The sequence below is a fragment of the Sminthopsis crassicaudata genome, chromosome 1 (genome assembly GCF_048593235.1).
Source record: "Sminthopsis crassicaudata isolate SCR6 chromosome 1, ASM4859323v1, whole genome shotgun sequence".
Taxonomy (NCBI): Eukaryota; Metazoa; Chordata; class Mammalia; order Dasyuromorphia; family Dasyuridae; genus Sminthopsis; species Sminthopsis crassicaudata.
In genome coordinates, this window is record NC_133617.1 from 55,475,664 (window position 1) to 55,495,764 (window position 20,101).

Here is a 20,101-nt window from a genome sequence, read left to right on the forward strand (position 1 = left end):
GAAGGAAAAAGGAAGAAAGGAAGGAAAGAAAAAGAGAAGAAAAGGGAGCAAGGAAAAAGAAGGAAAAGAAGAAAGAAGGTAAGGAATAAAGGAGGGAAGTTAGTAAAAGGAGGAAGAAAAAAGAAGGAAGGAAGGAAGGAAAGAAAGAAAAGGAAGGAAAAGAAAAAAGGAAAGAGGGAAGGGAATGAATGAAAAGAGGGAAGGGAGAAGGAAGATATAGAAGAATAAGGAAATTGTAGAGAGTAAGGAAAGGAGAAAGGGAAGTATAATTTGGAAAAGAGAGAGGAAATCAGGAAGAGTGAGAATGGGGGCCAACCCACACTCCCCAGTTGTCCAAGGTGCCAGCGAGAACTGGTCCCGCTAACCCTCTAGGGTACCCACGACCCCTAGTGGCTGAATTTGTTGTGGATAATACAAGGGTCTGAAAGCAAGGAGACAGAGGTTGGGAGGAGAGAGAACAGAGAACCAGGGGCGAGCCAAAGCAAGATCCCTGCCTTTCTTAGGAGTGAGGAAGCCTCTCCATCCCCTCCCCACTGGGTGTCTCCTTGGTTCAATGATAGGGTCTCTGTGATTGGGACCCTCGACTGCAATGGGGAAGGGAGGGGCATAGCCTCCTGGGCTCCCTGCCTTATCTACTTCTTAACAAGGGAGCAGGGCCAGGGAGGGTAGGGCCCAAGACAACCCCCACACAGGCCTCGGTGTCTCTGCCTCCCCCTTCATCTCCCCAGGCCCAGCCCAGCTGCAGCTTGGCTGCACCAGCCTGCCTAGGAAGCAGATGGTTGCCAGGGCAACAAGCTGATGACGCACTCTTCGATCTGTGCCCCGTGAGGGGAGCCGGCTCGTGGCCCTGGCACGCGGCTGTGAAGAGGGACCCCCTCAGCAAGCAGCCCAACTCTCACTGCAGATCACCTCCCCATCCCTCACTGCAGCTACCAAGCCCTCTAAATTGTCCTTGATTCTTCAGGTCTCCCTCTGGCCCTCCTCTCTGAGGACCTCTGTCCCCAGCCTTGCCTCTCCCCTTCACCCGCCCCAGGCCCTCATCTCTCTGAACGCCTTCCATCCCTGCCCTCTCGCTTCCCCTCATTCCTCCTTGCCTCCCCATCCTTCCTCATCAGCCCCCTCCACCATTTCCCTGGCCTCTCCCACCCTCCTTCTCTCTTCTCTCCCCTTTCTTGCTTCCATTTCCCTTTACCACTCCCAGATACTAAAGCTGATACATGTAAGCTGATCCTCCCCACCCCAATAGCCCACACCTCCCCACAGAAAATATGGGTACCAGGCAATGCAGATGCAGGAGCCATGACTTTATTGAAGGAAGACTAGTTTTAGAGTGAAGGCTACATTGGACTCTTAAAAAAGAAGGGTTGCACTAGAGAAAGGGGTGTTCACATGCTTGGGGGGGAGTCATCTGGGGCATGGAAGGGGGCATTACAGAGGGCTGGGAGAGGAGGGCCAAGGCCTCAGTCCAGAGCACCAGACAATATTCTAGCCTCATAGCAGCCGGGACAGGATGGAATTGTCCAAACCACATGCCTGGGGAGGGAAGTGGGCCTCTGTTCACTCCCAGAGTCTGGTCTTGCCCTGATCCCCCTGTGTGGCCTGAGAGGGCCTGGTCCCAATCTCCTAGAACCCAGGGAGAGGGAGATCTATGTGCTACATGGCACTGTTGGCCCAAAGGACATGCTACCTCTCTCCCGGCTCTATGCCTAACTTGCTGGAGGACTTTAAGCAGCTTCCTTATTCTCTCTGGGTCTCAGTTTCCCATGGGTTTTGAAACAGATGGTCTTTAAAGTAACTTCCAACTCTAACATTCTCTGGTCACCCTCAGCTGAATTCCCTAGGCAGGCCAAGCCAGGATAACTGTTTTCCAAACAGGCCTGTCTATTTCTTTTTTCTCCTGGGATTTCAACATCAGGCCCTGGAAGTGATGTGGAAAAGGAAGGGAGGCAAGAACACAAAGTTACACCATTTGTTCTGGGCAACTGGGAGAAGAGATACTTGGTTCTATCTCAGGTGGTCACAGTGGGGAGGGTGTCTGGTAGAGAGAAGTGGGTGGACACACCCACTGCAAGGCAGGGCCTGGCTGCCCACTCCCCGGCCTCCTCTAAGCCCCTGGGGCCAGGCTGGGGGATGGTAATTGTGCTATCAGGGTGGATCCCTGAGGAATGGTGCCAGAGCCCCTGGAGGGGCCAGCACCCTCAGAGGAGAGAGCCCCTCGATCACCTGCTCACCTTTTCCACACCTCTCCCCACAGCCCCTCCTTAGGAAGAACCAAGTTCAGCTCGGGAGCTGCATGCCAGGGGCTGATGGGATAGATTGGCCTTACGGGGGAGAGAGCAAAGCTCCAGCTTGGACTCCAAAAACTATCAGCTTTCCCTCCAGGTTCCTGCCCCTCCACCTATGCACAGACATACTCAGACACACAGTTACTCACACACACACACACACACCCCTAATACACGTATGCATCCCCTGATTTATTCTCATGTATCTGTATAGCCACTCACCCAGATCTCATATACATTAATACATATATGCATGGACATAAAGCACACACTAGCATATACACACATACTTCCAGCCACAAACATGTTTTTTGTTACACATATGTGCACCTGCCAATGCTTCCTGTCTGTCTTCCTCATGCTTGTTCTGTCCTCTCCTCTCCTCTTCCTATGGGGGGTCAGGGAAACGGTGCTCCCTCCCTCGGATCCAATTCATTGAATGTGCCTTCCCTGGGACATAGCTGTCTCTGAGATGGGGGGGGCAGCCTAGCCCCTCACAGAAATCATTCCCCTCAAGTGGATGGTCTAGGGGCTGGGCAGAAGGGTTGTGCTGATGGCTCCTCCATATCCTCCTTCTGGGGTATACAAAGAATCAGCTACATTCACACCTATAGTGACCCTGCAGACCTCTAAGAAGAAGGACCATCCCCTACAACCTGAGTGAGGTGAGAGAGGGCGGCAGCGGGGACCTGGAATTGTGCTGGGCTGGTAGACTGTGTCCGGCTCCTGCCTACAAGCCCCCTCAGCCTCTCTCCTCAGTCCTGGAGCCACTGGTCGTTTCTACCAAGGGCAGAGAGGGAAGGATGGGGGGAGGCCTGGGGCAGATTTAGGGCCTAGCTCAGCTGGAGGGGCTTCACTTTATTGCCTGTTGTCTCAAAGGCCCGGGAAAGTCAGTCTACTGGGCCTCCCTATCACATCTCCTACTATCAAGGGAGAGGGGAACCAGCTGAAAGGGGGAGGTTAGCTGGCCCAAGAAGCAGAAGAGGAGGGAGAGGGCCATCAATGGTCAAACAAGAGACATAAAAGTGCGAGGTCAATGTGCATTTCAGCCCCCAAGTCACAGTGATCAGATGTAGGAATGGGTGGCCTATGGAGAGACTCAGGAGAGGAGTGATGGACGCACACACACACTCACACACACACTCTCACACTCCAAGGGAAGAGAAAGTGAGAAAAACAAATTAATGCAGAAACACAGGGACTGAGGAGAGAGAGAGACAGAAAGAGCTGCTGACCACTGGAGGGGTGCCTTAGAGGGGTACAGGTAGGCCTTGGTGACCTCTGAGTGCCCTTCCGACTTGGGCTGATAGGAGGACAGAGAAGGACAGTGAGGGACAGAGGGAGAGGACAGACAGGAGGAGGCCATCCATGAGAGAGAGCTCGAGATGACAGGAAGACGGGAGGAGACAAAACAGGGCCACGGAGCCGTCTGGAGCAAGGCCCAGAGTGGGGCGGGGGAGGGGCGGCCCGTGGAGAGGAGGGGGCAACCCCTCACATCAGGCTACACTTGCCCTTGAGTTTGTCTGTCCTCTTCTGCTTGCTGGAACGCTTTCCGTCGATGCTGAGGCTCATGTTGCGATGCTTCTCCAGGGTCAGCAGCTCTTGGAAGAGCTCCTTGACATTATAGTTCATTTTGGCGGAGGTCTCCATGAAGGCACACTTCCACTCCTTGGCCAGGGCCTCCCCCTCCTTGGTGTCCACCTCCCGCTGCGTCTCGTCACACTTGTTCCCCACCAGCATGACTGGGATGTTCTCCACGCTGCCTTTGATCTGCAGGATCTGCTGGTAGATGGGCCGCAGCTCCTCCAGGGACTGCTTGCTGGTGACGGAGAAGACCAGGATGAAGGCGTGGCCCTTGGAGATGGACAGGCGCTGCATGGCCGGGAACTGGTGGCTGCCCGTGGTGTCCGTGATCTGCAGGGTGCACACGCTCTTGTCGCAGCTGATGACCTGGCGGTAGGTGTCCTCAATGGTGGGGATGTAGGTGTCTCGGAAAGTGCCCTTGACAAAGCGGAGGACCAGGGAACTCTTGCCCACACCGCCTGCCCCAAACACCACCACCCGGTAATCATTGCTCTGTTCCGGCATCTTCTTCAGTGGCTGTGAGCTCCTGGAGAGGAATGTAAGATGGGAGAGAGACATTTCCAGGGGTCTGCCAGGGGCAGGGGCGCGCAAGAGAACCCGAGATTGGAGCATCCTTCCAATGGTGCCTCCCTGAGAGCAACTGAGCTAACTATAACTGCACCTCCAAAGTACAAGATGCATCTATACAATATATGGATCTAATACAGCTGTATGTAGCCATAGCCCAGGGGTGTTGTGCTCACTACAATAACAGTATTAACCACAGCTGTATTCCCCGAGTAATGGCTCCAAGGGGTCTTACTACTAACTACAGTAACAATGCTTACTACAGCTATACTCCTATGGAGACCCCAGGATAATAGCTGCATCCTAGAGGAATTCTGCCCCAGCACAGAGGAGTGGTCTGCTCTTCCTGCTGCCTTCGAGCCCTGGCTTTCTGGAGAGATAGGCAGGGTGGGCTTTCTCAAAATCCATCTGAACAAAAGTCAGGGCAAAGGTGTTCTCACCAGGGCAGAAAGATGTATGTGGGTCAGGGTGTGTGTGTGTATGAGTGAGAGTGTGTGTGTGTGTGTGTGTGTGTGTGTGTGTGTGTGTGAGTGTGAGTGTACAGAGCTATGGAAGACAGAGGTTGCTGCCTCTAAAGTGACTCTGCTTTGGTTTCCAGAGACCGTAGCCATGCTTTGAGTTTATCCTCCCTAGGCCTAACACTTTTAGACATCCTATGTGTGCAGATATTTGTGCATAACTGGGACCAACCATAAATATATTCCTAATGTATATTGCTATGTGAAGGCATATGAGCTAGGGAGGGACTGAGGGGAAAGAGAGCAAGCTGTCAGGACTTACTGGAGCCCTTGGCCTTCTCCAACACCCCGTGTTCTTTCCCAGCAGATGGCACCAGGGAACAACCAGGCCCCTCAGTCCAAGATCCCTGGCATCAGGATGGGGTTAGGACCTTCCTAGATGCTAGACATAATGGGAGATGGCGGAACACCAATGTCTACACCTCAGCCCTTCCTGGGGAGCCTCAAGCCCTATCTTGACTCAGAAACAGATCTATGTGGAGGCAATGGGAGCATCTGCTATCTATGATAATGGACCACAAGAGCCTGCCTAAAAACAAATGCCCTCCTTTCTTCCCTTGCCAGCCTGGCTGAAAGGGACCATATTAGAGTCAATGTTCTATCAGAAAACAAAGTAAGGGGATTCTTTCTGAAAGACTCATATGAATTTGGCTCTCTTACCTGGTTGCTGCTCTCTGGCCCTTTTCCCATTAGGATTCCTCTCCCTTGCCCCAGGCTGAAGGTTGATCCTAACCCTAGACTCTGCCCCTAATACTGCCTACAGACTCAGCTCTAACCAGGCAATAGACTGAAGACCCAGCCTTACCTCTGCTCCAGTTTCCTGGACTCAGCCTCTAAGCCTGGTCTCAGCCTATGAATCTAGTTTGATGCTCTGAGACCCTAGGCTGAGGCCTTGACCCTAGTCTTATACTCAGCTTTAACCCTATTTGTCCTATAACTATATGTTGTTTAGCAAACATGAGTCTCCCTTGTCCTGAAGGCTAGAGGGACTTTGCTGCCCTCCTGCCTCCCACTCACCAACAGCCAATTACAGAGTGTACCCAGTATAGCTTAGGGCTAGTTCATCCAAAGAAGGGTGCCAAGATTCCCAAATTTAGAGATTGCCTTGAGGTCTCTAGGATTATATAGAGAATGGGGAGCTTTATGTTAATTCCCAAATCCTGAGGAACTGCCTATCCTAACAAGCCTATATTACTGGCCCACCTCAGCCAGGTAGCTCCAATCAAACTCCTGCCTCATCACCTCAGTGTCTGAGAAGCCTGGATAGTGACCTGAAGATGTGGAAGGCAGGTTATTGCCCTGCCCCTGCCTACTAAGACTCCTATTCTTTAATGATGAGACCATTGGTGCTGGAGCAAAGGAGCAAAGAGAAATTGAGATGGGGGACCCATAGAGAGGCTCAGGGCATATGAGTGCAAAATCAATGGGAAGAGACTCATCTTTACTGTTTGATGTACTAGAGGCTGGATCCCTTGGCATCCACAAATGCCACTGCCACTCTCCAACTGAGAATCAAAACACAACAACAGGAGGAGCAGGATAGAGATAAGAACCATCACAGTTCAAATAAAACAGAAAGCTAAGTTTGAGATAGATGTGCATTCAATTAATTCAATTTAAATGTTGTTTGATTCCCTTTTGGACATGGCCAAGTGAATTTGCTTTAATTGAATATGAATATTTATAACAGGGCTTTAGTTTTTCTCCAATTCTTAATTGGGGAAGGGGGAGGGAAAGAAAGCAGATTCTATACATACATACATACATATTCACACACAAAATTTCATTTTTTTAAGTGTTGGTTGATTTCAACAATAAGAAGAACCTAGCTTTTAGGGTACAAATCATGAGTCTTGAGGGGAAATGATAATTCTATTTTACTTTGTATTTGTGATAGAGGAGAAGAGGAAAGAAGAAAATACTGTGATAAAAATACTGTGATTTCACCTTGATTTGGTGAAATCAGATTTCAAAGTTTTTACCACTATAAGGCCTCTACTCCAAAGAGACCAAAGAAAAAGAAAAGACTCCATAATGTATAAAATACAGAAAGCTATTCAGAACAGTTCTTTATGTAATGGCAAGAACTGAAACCTAAAGTAAGGGGCACGCAAATTGTGATATATGGAGGTAATGAAATAGTATTGTGGCTATAAGAAACAAAGGAAATGATTTCAGATGAATCTGGGGAAAACTGTATGAACTGATGCAGAGTGAAGTGAGCAGAAAAACAATTTGTATGATAATAACAGGACAAAGGCAACCCTGAAAGACTTTAGGAATCTGATAAGTGCAGTGTGACCCACCACAATATCAGAGGGCAGATGATGAAGTATGCAGCCCATTTCCTGAAAGAGAGTCATAGTCTCAGAGTATGGAATGGGACATATTTTTGTTCATGGCCAATACAGGATTTTGTTTTTCTTAATCTTGTATATATGTTACAAGGTTTTTATTTTTCCTTCTTTGTTTATTTCTTTTTTTCCAAAAAGGAAAAGAGATGGGAGGGAGAAAAAAGTAGATCTTTTTCATTAATTTTAAAAGTAGTAATAATATATTTTTTAAAGATTTCAAAGAATTCAGAGAAAAAAGATACAATCTTTTTTCTTGTTCTTGTTATATGGAAAAGTTTATGTTGGTTGATGATTGTTAAATTCACAATAAAAGTAATATATATTTTTAAAGATATAGTTAAGATCTCATAGTAAATTAAAGTTCTACAAGGTGAAATTCAGCACAGAAAAAAAGGAAGTTTTTAGAATGAAATTCTGAAGAAAAACAATTCCAAGGAGAAGGAAAATGGAAAGAAGTCTCAAGAGACCAATGTGAACACACATGGAACTCACAAGCCAATTTAGATTTTAAAAAGTCATGTGCAGGGGCAGCTAGGTGGCGCAGTGGATAGAGCACCAGCCCTGAATTCAGGAGGACCCGAGTTCAAATCTGGTCTCAGACACTTAACACTTCCTGGCTGTGTGACCCTGGGCAAGTCACTTAACCCCAGCCTCAAAAAAAAAAAAAAAAAAAAAAAAAAAGTCATGTGCAGAAGATGGAAGCAAGGGCAAAGTATGGAGATGAACACAAAAGCATGATGAAATCCTGTAAAAAAATAATAATAGTAAAATAAAATAAAAAGGTATGAGAGGGTTACAACTCCAAGTGATCGAAGGCTTCAGAGGAAATCTTAGGCCAACAATATGGGAAAAGAGGAACAGTAATACCTCTGCTCTGAGTGAATGGAATGGTGACAACCAAAAACAAAGAAAAGCTAAAACTTCTCAACCCATATTTTTTTCTTGTTTCTTTGAGGGGTCTTTGGACTAGAAAGGATAGAACTGAAATGACTAATAGGAAGTCAAACCCCAATATCAGAAGAAGAGAATAAAAGATAACTGACCTGATGAGTACCGGCCACAAAGCCCAGGCGAATTATCTCCCAGGTCACTGAAGGAATTAATGCATGGGATTATTTAAGCTTCTGTCAATTAATGATCTTTGAAAGGTCCTGGAGAATAAAGGAGATGCCACGAGACAGGAGAAGAGCAAATGTTCTCATTTTCAGGAAAAAAAGAGAAAAATAATTAAATCTGTAAACAATAGACCAATTTCAAACAAATCCTGCAGCAAACAAAATCCTTCATTTTAACCATTAAAAAGATGGTTAGTGAACAACTAGAAAAGAAAGCAATGATTACAGAGTCAGAATAGCTTCATCAAGGCCAGATCAAGTCAAACTAGCCTTTCTTTCCTTCCTTTTTCCTTTTCTTCTTTTTTTTCTTCCTCCCTCCCCTACTTCCTTCTTCCTTTCTTTCCCTTCCTTTTCTTTTATTCTTCCTTCCTTTTTTCTATTTTTTCTCTTTCTCATTTTCTGTTCCTTCTTTCGAATAACTTATCTTAGACAGTTTTTGCCTGCAATAGAGTTACATTTGGAATTAGGAAAATTTGAATTCAAATTCCACCTCTGAAGTGAATGAAAAAATTACTGAAGAAATTAACATCTTTAACATAATTGGTTAAATTATAGATTAGGAAGAAACTTCAACATGGTTTAGTTTACCTAAATTTTAATAATGTCTCTGACAAAATCTTTCCAACTCTTCTTATGGAAAAGATTAAACTTTTTCCCTCTCAATACCTTTTTGCCCGAGAAATTTTTATGTGACCCCAGTTATATCGGTACATACAATAGAGATTCAGGTTAAACATTTTCTGATAATCAGAATTTCATGGGCCCCACATTTAGTTACAAGATCCCATGTGGAATCACAACCCACAGTTGAAGAAGTTGGGAGCTAGAAGACAAGAAAGTTAGTTGTATTCTAGGCAGGCTGAGTAATAATCTAAAGAATCATTATGAAAGGTCTAATGGAATGTCCCCCCTAGGGATCTGTGCTTGAAGCTGTCATGCTTAACATTTTTGTCAGTGACTTGGATAAAGATCCAGGTGGTATGGATGTTGATCAAATTTACAGGTGACACAAATATGGGAGGGCTAGCAAACACAGGATTGGGATGCAAAAAACCCAAAACTCAACAATCTCAAATGGATTGAATCTAATAAGACAAAATTCTGAACATGACTTTTATGGAAATTAAAAAAAAAAAGATCATTCAACATAGTCAATAAAAATCTTTAAAAGCATTAAAATTCAATGGGGGGAGGAAATTAAGTCTTAAATTTTGGCTCAAAAAATCAGTTTCACAAATACAAGAGAGGGAAAGCATAACTAGAAATTGCTTCATCTACAAATGGACGTGAGGGTTTCTGTCAACTACAAGCACAATGAATCTCCACTGTGATACCACAGCTAAAAAATTTTAAAAGCTGATGAGATTCCAGGTTGTACTGAAAGCAAATGTCCAGAATATGCGAAATGATAATCCCTCTGTCCTCTGCCCTGATCATACCTCAATGGGAATACTGTATTCCACTCTGGGTACCATATTGGTGCAAGGTCCACAGATAAAGTAGAACATTCCCAGAGTGAGGTAACTAGGATGCTTAAAAGCCTTGAGAGAACATGGTAGGAAGATAAATTGAAGGAACTAGGAATGTTTAGGGAAGGGTGGGAAGAAAGGAATAAGCATTAAGCTCCTCTTGTGTGCAAAGCACTATGCTAAGTGCTCTATATAAATAAATACTTTATCATTTCCTTAACATAGAGGGAAAAAAAACAACTTGGAAGCCAAGAGGCACCAAGATTTCTGTCTTCAAATCTTTGAAGGGTTTTCAATGAGAAAGGGCTTAGATTTGCTCTCCATGGTCCTAAAAGGCTGAATGAAGATAATAAAAGGGGAAGTTGCAGCACAGACACACAAGGACCTAGGGAAAGAGTTGGAGAGGAAAAACAAAACAGTGCAGACACACAGGGATAGACATGCAGAGACAGAGAGTAAGAGAAAGAGGTCAAGACTCACAGGGATGGAGAGAGAGGGCAGGCATGCTGTAGAAGGGATTCCTATTCAAGCAGAGGATGGGTTTAAAGGCTTTGGAGGTTCCCTTCAGCTCTCACCCTAGGATGCTGCAGTGCATTAAACCCAGTATTGTTAGATCTGGGTTTGAGTCCTGATTGTGCCACTAGCTTGCTGAGTTTCCTTAACCCCTCTGAGCCTTGCTTTCATCATCTGTTAAGATGGAAATCATAATACACATACTATAGATCTCAGAGTTGTTGTGAACATCAAATGCTGTGGAAATGCTTTGTAAGCTATAAAGCTTTAGAGGAATGTAAGCTTGTTATTACTATCATTCTTCTGTGGACCCAAGAAGGTTGCCTGGTCAGGATTGTATCATGGAATTTCTCTAAACTAGAAGGGCCCTGACAGTTATGTAGTCTAGCCCCTCAACCAGGGCACTACAGCTTCCCTAATAGGTGATAATCTAGCTTTTGATTAAATACTTTCAATGATGGGGACCTCATTATTTAGAAAGTCACCTTCCAATTGAAGGTCTACAAGAACAGAAAAATCTCCTAAAAGAATGAGTTCCCTCTCACTGGGAATGTTTAAGCAGAGACTGGATCATTGAGCTAAACTAGGAGCTCAGTGACTATGCAACTCAATTTATTTCTCTAGACCTGTCTCCAACAAAGCCAAGACAAGCCATTAAGTGAGCCCTGAACAAGGTTGGATCATTTCCCTTTGGTCACTAACTACTGGGAGCTTTGATCTTTTAGATCCAAAGGAGAGATGGATTCACTGACATCAACACTGTAGAATCATAATTTCATCATTGGATGGAACCTCAGGAGGCATCTAGTCCAGTTGATAACTGATGAAGAGCCCAGCTACAACATTACTGGCACATGGTCATACAATCTCCACTTGAAACAATGGAAAGACCAATGGGCTGGATTTTGTCAGAAGCCCTGATTCTATCTCTGCTCCTTACCAACTGTGTGACCTTGGAAGACTTGTATCTTGTAGTCTATTTTCTCATCTTAAAAAATATAGTAGATCAAGACTTCTTAATAGCCATGTATCTATCCCCTGTAAAGGAAGGGATAGATTTCAGGGAGCTTATGAATTAAAAAATATTGATAGATTTCAATATTTCTAGTTACCTTTGTAATTATGTGTGTGTGTATGTGTATTATTTCATCTATTTAAAAACATCATTTTGGGGAGTCCATTGACTTCACCAGACTGCCAAAGGAGTCCAGGACAAAAGCCAAGCAAAGAACTCCTGGTCTATGTGATCTCTACAGTCCTTTCTAGCTCTAAATCTCTATGTAGTTCTTAGAAGATCTCCAGTGACGAAGGCCAAACTACCTCATGAAACAACCAAATCCACACTGGGATAGCTCCCATGGTTAGGAATTCTTTACATTCAACCTAATTTTGCCCTTCTAACTCTTTTTCCATTAGTCCTAATTCTGCCCTCTAAGGCCAAGTAAGACAAGTTTTAAATTCCATATACAAAATCACCCCATTTGAGTGATGTGCTCTTGGCAGTTGCCTATCTCATCTCCTCAGTTTGGGCTCCATTCCATCCCCATCTATATGAAGACACAGTGAATGAATCCCTGAGGTTTAAAGTTCTGCTCCTTGAACTAGAAGAATCTGGGAGAGATTATTTTTTTCCATTCCCTTTATCTCCAGTCAGGCTCAGAACTAAGGCATCCTGGACAAGTGAGAAGTGAGAAAAGGATTAAGAAAGCCTGGGAAGGCCCCCTGCCCTCCTCTCAGGATCATAGGCAGATATCAGAAAGAACGGAACCCTTTTTCCAAGGAAAAGGATCAGAAATCAAAGAGAAACCGATTCTCAGCATGCCCCAAGCTCCATATCTCCATTAAATAGCTGTATGACCTTGGTCAAACAGCTTGGTCCTCAGTTTCCCTTTTGGCCAGCTGCCCTAGGATGCTATGATGGGAGAAAGGCAGGAGGTTTAGATTCCACTGGCCAAGAAGCTAGGTTAGGGAAGACTCTAAATGGATATTATGGGGGTTAGGAGAGAGATGTAACATGCTCACCCCCACCCCCACCCCTGTCCCCCTGGCCCTAGAGACTCAGAAAGTGCCATCTTCAGCCTTTTGCGGGGGAGAGGTAGAGCAGGAAATTGCGGGTTTAAGCAGGCCAGCTTCCCAAAGGGAGGGCGTCCCCCAGGTCCCCTAGGATGCCCCCTACCTCATCCGACTCCCGGGAGCGGGGCGGGGCAGGGAGGGGAACCTCAACCCCAGTCTCAGGACCTACCAGGCCCTTTCCCTTCTCCCTCCCCCAGTCATCCCCAGTGCTGAATCGGCGGCCGAGGGATGGGGGGGAGGGAGCGACCCTGCTTCTGTTTCGAGATCTAGGGGAGACCCAAGAGGCCCCTAGCTATGTCAAGCCTTTCGGCAGGGATCCTGGCTGCAGCCGCCGAATCCCGGGGCTGGGCGTGGATAGCAGCCGGTGGGCAAAGCCCGTCCTCGGCCCCCTTCCTCAGCCGTAGCTGCAGTGGCCCGAGTCCGCCCCCTCCCCCGCACCCCTGGCCGCCAGCAGCCTCCACCCCCGCCCCACCGCCGCAGCACCGCCTGGCCGCAGCCCGGCCCCGGCCCCCAGCCTGGCCCTCACCTCTGACCGGGACTTGGCTCGTGCTATTTCCCGGGATAGCTCGGGCTCCAGCGGCTCGGGGCTCGGCTAGCGCATCGTCCGGGGCCCCGCTCAGCTCCCTGCTCCCCTGGCTGCAGCTCCTCTGGCTCCTGCTCCTCTCTGGCTCCGGCTGCGCTGCAGTCTCGCCGCCCGCTCTGCTCAGCTCCCCTCCCTCCCTCGCTGCATCCCTCCCTCCTTTTCTCTCTCTCTCTAGCTCTCTCCCTCTTTCCCTCTCTTCCCCCTCCCTTCCTTCTGGCTCTCTCCCCTTTTCCTCTCCTCTCCTTCCTTAAGCCTGCCTCTCTCTCTCTCTCTCTCTCTCTCTCTCTCTCTCTCTCTCTCTCTCTCTCTCTCTCTCTCTCTCTCTCTCTCTCTCTCTCTCTCTCTCCCTCTCTCTCTCTCTGTCTCTCTCTCTCTCTCTGTGTGTGTCTCTGTCTCTCTCTCTCCCCCCCCCCCCCTCTCTCTCTCTCTCTCTCCCTCTCTCTCTCTCTCTCTCTGTGTCTCTGTCTCTCTCGTCTCTCTCTCGTCTCTGTCTCTGTCTCTCTCTCTTTCTCTCTCTCTCTCCCCGCTCCCTCCCTCGGTTTTCTTCTTCCCCTCCCCCTTCTCCTGCCTCTCTCTCTATTCTCTCCTTTTCCTCCTTCTCTTCTATCTTCCGCTCTTCTCTTCCCACCCTCCTTCTCCTCGTTCACACTCTCTCTCCTACAGCTTTTTTACCCTTTCCCTTTTTCCCCTTCCTTCTCCTTGCCCTCTTTCTATTTTCCTGCTTTTTAAAAAATTTTCTTGTCCTTTTTCTTCCCTTTCCCTTTCTTCTCTTTTCTTCCCTTATCTATTCTTTGTCTTATTCCCTCCCTTCCTTCTATTTTCCCTTCTTTTCCTTTTACTCTTTTCCCCTTTCCTTCTCCCCTCCCCCCACTCCATTTCGCAGTCTGTCTCTGTATCTGTGTCTACATTTCTCTCCTCCCTTAGAGCAAACCAGACCTCAGCCCCTAGTCCCTGCAGCAGCCTGACATATTAGAGGTGGAGGTGGGGCAGGGGCTGGAGCTGGAAGACAGAGACCTAACCCATTATTTGCACAGGTCAGGTTCCTCTAGGGGTCACCTGGAGTGGGAGATGGAGAGGAAACCTTTCCATCTGAAGGCTGAAGGATGCTAGCTAGCATTGGGAGCAGGCCTGCTCTGCAAAGATAAAACCAGAGTCTACTCTAGAGAATTTTCCTCCATGGAGAAGGGGGGAGGAGGAATCTCAAAGCCTTTGGCCAAACTCCTTCCTTCTCATGGTGCCATTGGTTATGCAGTTTGTCCGAAGTGAAGGAAATGCTCTTCCCAGTCCTGCTCTTCCATCCTACAGGGCCAACCAAGTTCAGGTGTCACTTTCTCTGTGACTCCTGACCCTTTCTCCTAGAAGGGTCTCTCTCTCACTTGAATGTTAGACACAAAGCAAGATTCCATTTTGTACTATAATTATTTGTGTTCCCGTCTTATGTTTCCCACTTGACTGAAAGGAAATGACTTTTCTAAAGTCAGCCAGTAAGTCAGCAACAGAGACAGGTTTAAGACCAGGTTTTCTGCCTCCGGGTCCTGAATTCTTCCACTCAGTTAGCTTAATTCAAATTGAACTTGTTAAATGTTGCACTTTATATACTAGATAACATTTGTCCAGTGTGCTGGTGGAGTCTACCAGTGTTTGTGCTCTGCTGGCATTGCCTCAAAGGCTCACCACCACACTAGAGGAGAGGTGAAAGAGCTTCTTCACAAAACTTGCTCTAATTTCCAGGTGACAAGCCAGATGAGCTATCCTAGAATGAAAGAAAGGTAGTATGGGCTAGTGTGGTGCTTCTCAAATTTTCTGGCCTTCGAAATCCTTTACAATCTTAAAAATTACAAGGAGTTTCCAAAGAGTTTTTATTTATATGAATTATATCAGTTGATATTTACCATATTAGAAATTTAAAATATTTATCTAATTATTTTAAATAGCAATAAACTTCTTAATGTATGATTTCACAAATAGCATGCTTTTTGTAAAATATATTTTCTAAAAAAATTTTTTAAGGAGAAGAGTGGCACCATTTCTGCTTAACATGTGGCCTAATAGAAGTCAGTTGGATTATCCAATCTGTTGTGATATATTGTTTTACTTAAAGTATACGGAGAAAATACAGCCTCACACAGATATGGAGTTGGAAAAGGAAGGAATATCTGAATGGCCTTTTCAGATCATTGGTCTTCCTTGACATTATATCAAAGTTTGATAAAGGATCTTGGAACTTGGAATACCAGCTCTGAAGCATGTTAGCTTTATGATTCTGGGGCAAGTTTTCTTCTCTGTGCCTCAGTTTCCTCACCTAAAAAGGGGATCACAATACTTACACTGTCAAGTTCACAGGGTGGTTGTAAGAAAAGCACTTATGACATTGGAGAAATAGTAGCTGTTATTATGTGAGCCTGTGAAAACTTCCCCTGGCTGAATGAGCAGATGAGAACAATTTGTCTCAGCCATGAAGTTGGCTGAAGCAGGCGCTGGGAAGTGCTAAGAGCTTGGTGAGACACTGAAGATGACAAGGCCATTCACTGCATCCTGGGCCCTCACCAGTTGTCCTGACTTTTATCTTTCCACTGGAAGAGAGAGTGACTCAGACAACTCTGTGTAACTCTGCCTCACTTAAATCCAATTCATGTTTGAGTCAAGAAATCTCCCTGTGATGTCATTGGTCCTGTTCAAAAACAAAGGATGAACAACAAGAGTTGTTTGTAATAGACCTGGAGGCTGATAAGACCTTGATATCCCTGTCAGACATTCAAATCTAGGCTGGGTTGGATGCATCATGTTTCTACCTTAAGAGGTTAATGTTGATCAAGGCTTCAAATGCTTGGCCTAGGAAAGTAGGAAAATCTTGTCCACAAAGCAACTTAGATACCCTATGGCAGGAAAGCTGACAGGATAACTTATAGAAAATGCCCTTTGGAGCTCTCTTTGTAGTGTCCAGAAACTGGAAACTGAGTGGATACTCATCAATTGGAGAAGGGTTGAATAAGTGATAGTATATGAATGTTATGGAATATTATTGTTTTATAAGAAATGATCAGCAGGATGATTTCAGAAAGGCCTGGAGAGACTTTTTTTAAATAGCTTTTTATTTACAAGATATATGTATGGGTAATTTTCAGCATTGACAATTGTCAAACCTTTTGTTACAATTCCCCTCCTTCCCACCCCCTCCCCCTGATGGGATATAGTATTGTATTGAAGTATATATGCCATGACTGGAAAGTCCTGGAGAGACTTACATGAACTGATGCTGAGTGAAATGAGCAGGACCAGGAGATCATTATATACGTCAACAACAATATTATATGATGATCAATTCTGCAGGACGTGGCCCTCTTCAACAATGAGATGAACCAAATCAGTTCCAATAAAGCAGTAATGAACTGAACCAGCTACACCCAGGGAAAGAACTCTGGGAGATGACTATGAACCACTACATAGAATTCTCAGTCCCTCTATTTTTGTCAGCCTGCATTTTTGATTTCCTTCACAGATTAATTGCACACTGTTTCAAAGTCCGATACTTTTGTACAGCAAAATAACTGTTTGGACATGTATACATATATTGTATTTAACTTATACATGTGTAATATATTTAACATGTATTGGTCAACCTGCCATCTGGTGGAAGAGGTGGGGAGAAGGAAGGGAAAAGTTGGAACAAAAGGCTTTGCAACTGTCAATGCTGAAAAATTACCTATGCATATATCTTTTTTTTTATTTAATTTTTATTTTATTTTATAATTATAACTTTTTTTTGACAGTACATATGCATGGGTAATTTTTTATAACATTATCCCTTGCACTTACTTCTGTTCAGATTTTTTCCCTTCTTCCCCCAACCCCCTCCCCCAGATGGCAGGCAGTCTTATTATACATGTTAAATATATTACAATATATTCTAGATACAATATATGTGTGTAGAACTGAATTTCTTGTTGCACAGGAAGAATTGGATTCAGAAGGTAAAAATAACAGTTTACACTCATTTCCCAGTGTTCCTTTTCTGGATGTAGCTGATTCTGTCCATCATTGATCAATTGGAATTGGATTAGCTCTTCTCTATGTTGAAGATATCCACTTCCATCATCATACATCCTCGTACAGTATCATTGTTGAAGTGTACAGTGATCTTCTGGTTCTGCTCGTTTCACTTAGCATCAGTTGATGTAAGTCCCTCCAAGCCTCTCTGTATTTCTCCTGTTGGTCATTTCTTACGGAACAATAATATTCCATAACATTCATATACCATAATTTACCCAACCATTCTCTAATTGATGGACATCCATTCATCTTCCAGCTTCTAGCCACTATGAAAAGAGCTGCCTCAAACATTTTGGCACATACAGGTCCCTTTCCCTTCTTTAGTATTTCCTTGGGATATAAGCCCAGTAGTAGTATGGCTGGGTCAAAGGGTATGCACATTTTGATAACTTTTTGGGCATAATTCCAGATTGCTCTCCAGAATGGTTGGATTCTTTCACAACTCCACCAACAATGCATCAGTGTCCCAGTTTTCCCACAGCCCCTCCAACATTCATCGTTATTTGTTCCTGTCATCTTAGCCAATCTGACAGGTGTGTAATGATATCTCAGAGTTGTCTTAACTTGCATTTCTCTGATCAATAGTGATTTGGAACACTCTTTCATATGAGTGGAAATAGTTTCATCATCTGAAAATTGTCTGTTCATATCCTTTGACCATTTATCAATTGGAGAATGGCTTGATTTCTTATAAATTAAAGTCAATTCTCTGTATATTTTGGAGATGAGGCCTTTATCAGAACCTTTAACTGTAAAAATGTTTTCCCAATTTGTTACTTCCCTTCTAATCTTGTTTGCATTAGTTTTGTTTGTGCAGAAACTTTTTAATTTGGTGTAATCAAAATTTTCTATTTTGTTATCAATAATGATCTCTAGTTCTCCTTTGGACACAAACTCCTTCCTCCTCCACAAGTCTGAGAGGTAAACCATCCCCTGTTCCTCCAATTTATTTATGATTTCGTTGTAAATAAAAAGCTATAATAAAAAAAAAAAAAAAAGAAGAAAGAAAATGCCCTTTGGACCACAGCTCTTGGTTTTAAGTGACCAGGTCCTGACTCTGCAGTCTCTAGAGGGATCTCACACTTTTTTCCCTGGGAGAAAGCCTAAACTTTTAGACACTTCCTGGAAGAGACAGATAGACAGGCAGACAGAGACAGGACAGAAACAGAGACAGAGAGATAGAAAGTAAGAGTGTGTGTGTGTGTGTGTGTGTGTGTGTGTGTGTGTGTGTGTGTGTGTGTGTGTACTCACGAAGGAAGGGGGCCACCAAGCAAGCTTGGGTCAAAACTCAAATACTGTAAAGTCACCCATCTTTTAACAAGCCTATATAAGATTATAGAGCCTTAAAAATGAGGGTAAGAGATCATGGAATTCCCTAGACCTACCCATTCATTTTACAGAAGAGAAAACTGAAACCCAAAGAAGTAAGAGGTTTGTCCCGGGTCAAGCAATTAATGTCAAAGCAGAAATTTGAACCCAGCCTCTGCCTAATGAATCTATCTCTTTTACTCTGTCCATTATCTTGTTCCTCCAAGGAAGCATAATAATAATGACCATGATGCTAGAGAACATTTTACAAAACACTTACCATGTGTGTCGGCCACTATACAAACAGGATCTCATCTGAGCCCTGTAAAGAGAGTGCTAGTAGATCCCCATTTTACACTTGAGGAAACTGAGGCAGAGGTAAAGTGAGCCACCCAATGTCAGATTGGAACTCAGTTCTCCTAGAGTCCAGGTTCTATCCTCTGTGCACTGTGGTACCATCTGACTGCTCAAAAGAACAACAGAAATGTCATCTGAAAGGACATTGTTGAACATGGGACTAGTCAAAAAAAAAAATCTAGATTCAAGAAAGCTCTCCCACTCATCTGCTGCACAGTTTCCAATAAACCGTTTTCCATCTTCGAGTCTCAGTTTCTTCATCGATAAAATGAGGGAAATACCAGAGAAGGACATTGTGAGGATTGATGGATACAAAGCACTTTGTAAACTGGACATCCTCTATTAGTTTATCTTGTCGGCTAGATGGAAAACCTGAGGCCTGGAGAAAGAAAAGAACTTATCTGGAAGCATTCAGACTGGAGAAGCCACCAGTGATGACACTGGAATTAGAAATGTAGCCTCAACTCTCTGTCCCATGATCTTTCCATTATATCAGGCTATTTCTCTAACTGGAGAACTGTGATATTGGTAGGAACCTGGGTTTTAAATACCTGATCATATCTAATTATTAATTACCTTTTCCCTAATATCCTGTCCTGTGTCAATGACTTTTAGTCAGACTCCCAAGGAATCCCTGCAAATGAAATCCATGTATTTCAGGAGATACATGAACTTGGCGGGAGAAAAGTCATCTTCATTTTAGTAGAAGTGGTTTCCTTTGTTATGCTGTATATTTTATTTTATGCATTTAAAAACATTTTGAGATGAGATCCAAAGGTTTCACCAGACTCTCAGAGGGAATCCATGACACAAATATTAAAAATCCCTATGTCCTACTCTCTAAAACAGTGATTCCCAACCTGGAGGCTAAGACATTGTAAGGAGGTCCAAGAATTCATTTACATACCAAGTACCATTTTTCTGACCTTCATTTAGATCCAATACAATATGAAATGTTATTCAGTATAATAACTATGCATACCATCCTATAAACTGAATAAATTGCATGCCTCGCACATATATATTATTAATTTTCAAATGCATATAGGTGCTATTGTAAATAATTTTTAAAATCATTTTTAAAACCTACAATATGCTCTGTACATGAAAAGGACTCAAAGCATGTGGTCTACCAAAGTAACAAAGAAAAAAAAGCCAGCTCTGGCTACCATATCCTTTGCAGAATCCTTAAATGACATGGAGATACTAAGGCTAGGGAAGAAAAGACTAAGAAGAGACTGTGACTGGCATCTTCAAATATTTGAAGGGCCTTTCCTCTAGTGGAGTGGTCTATCTCCTAAGGCAATGACATCCTTGGAAGCCTT

General features: G+C 44.4%; 1 protein-coding gene across 5 annotated transcripts in view; it reads right to left on the bottom strand.

The window, feature by feature from the left end:
* Window positions 1–1,262: 1,262 nt before the first annotated feature.
* Window positions 1,263–20,101, bottom strand: part of DIRAS1 (DIRAS family GTPase 1) — a 45,104-nt gene continuing 26,265 nt past the window's right edge. The window contains exons 1-3 of one of the 5 annotated variants that reach the window (XM_074304423.1): window positions 13,005–13,178; window positions 8,352–8,459; window positions 1,263–4,395 (exon numbers count right to left, since the gene is read on the bottom strand). In XM_074304423.1, the coding sequence (XP_074160524.1) occupies window positions 3,777–4,373 (597 nt within the window). In that variant the 5' untranslated portion in view covers window positions 4,374–4,395; window positions 8,352–8,459; window positions 13,005–13,178 and the 3' untranslated portion in view covers window positions 1,263–3,776. Of the gene's footprint in view, window positions 4,396–8,351; window positions 12,448–13,004; window positions 13,179–20,101 lie in introns of those variants that run through there. The other 4 variants (XM_074304441.1, XM_074304457.1, XM_074304433.1 and 1 more) reach the window with 4 other exon arrangements.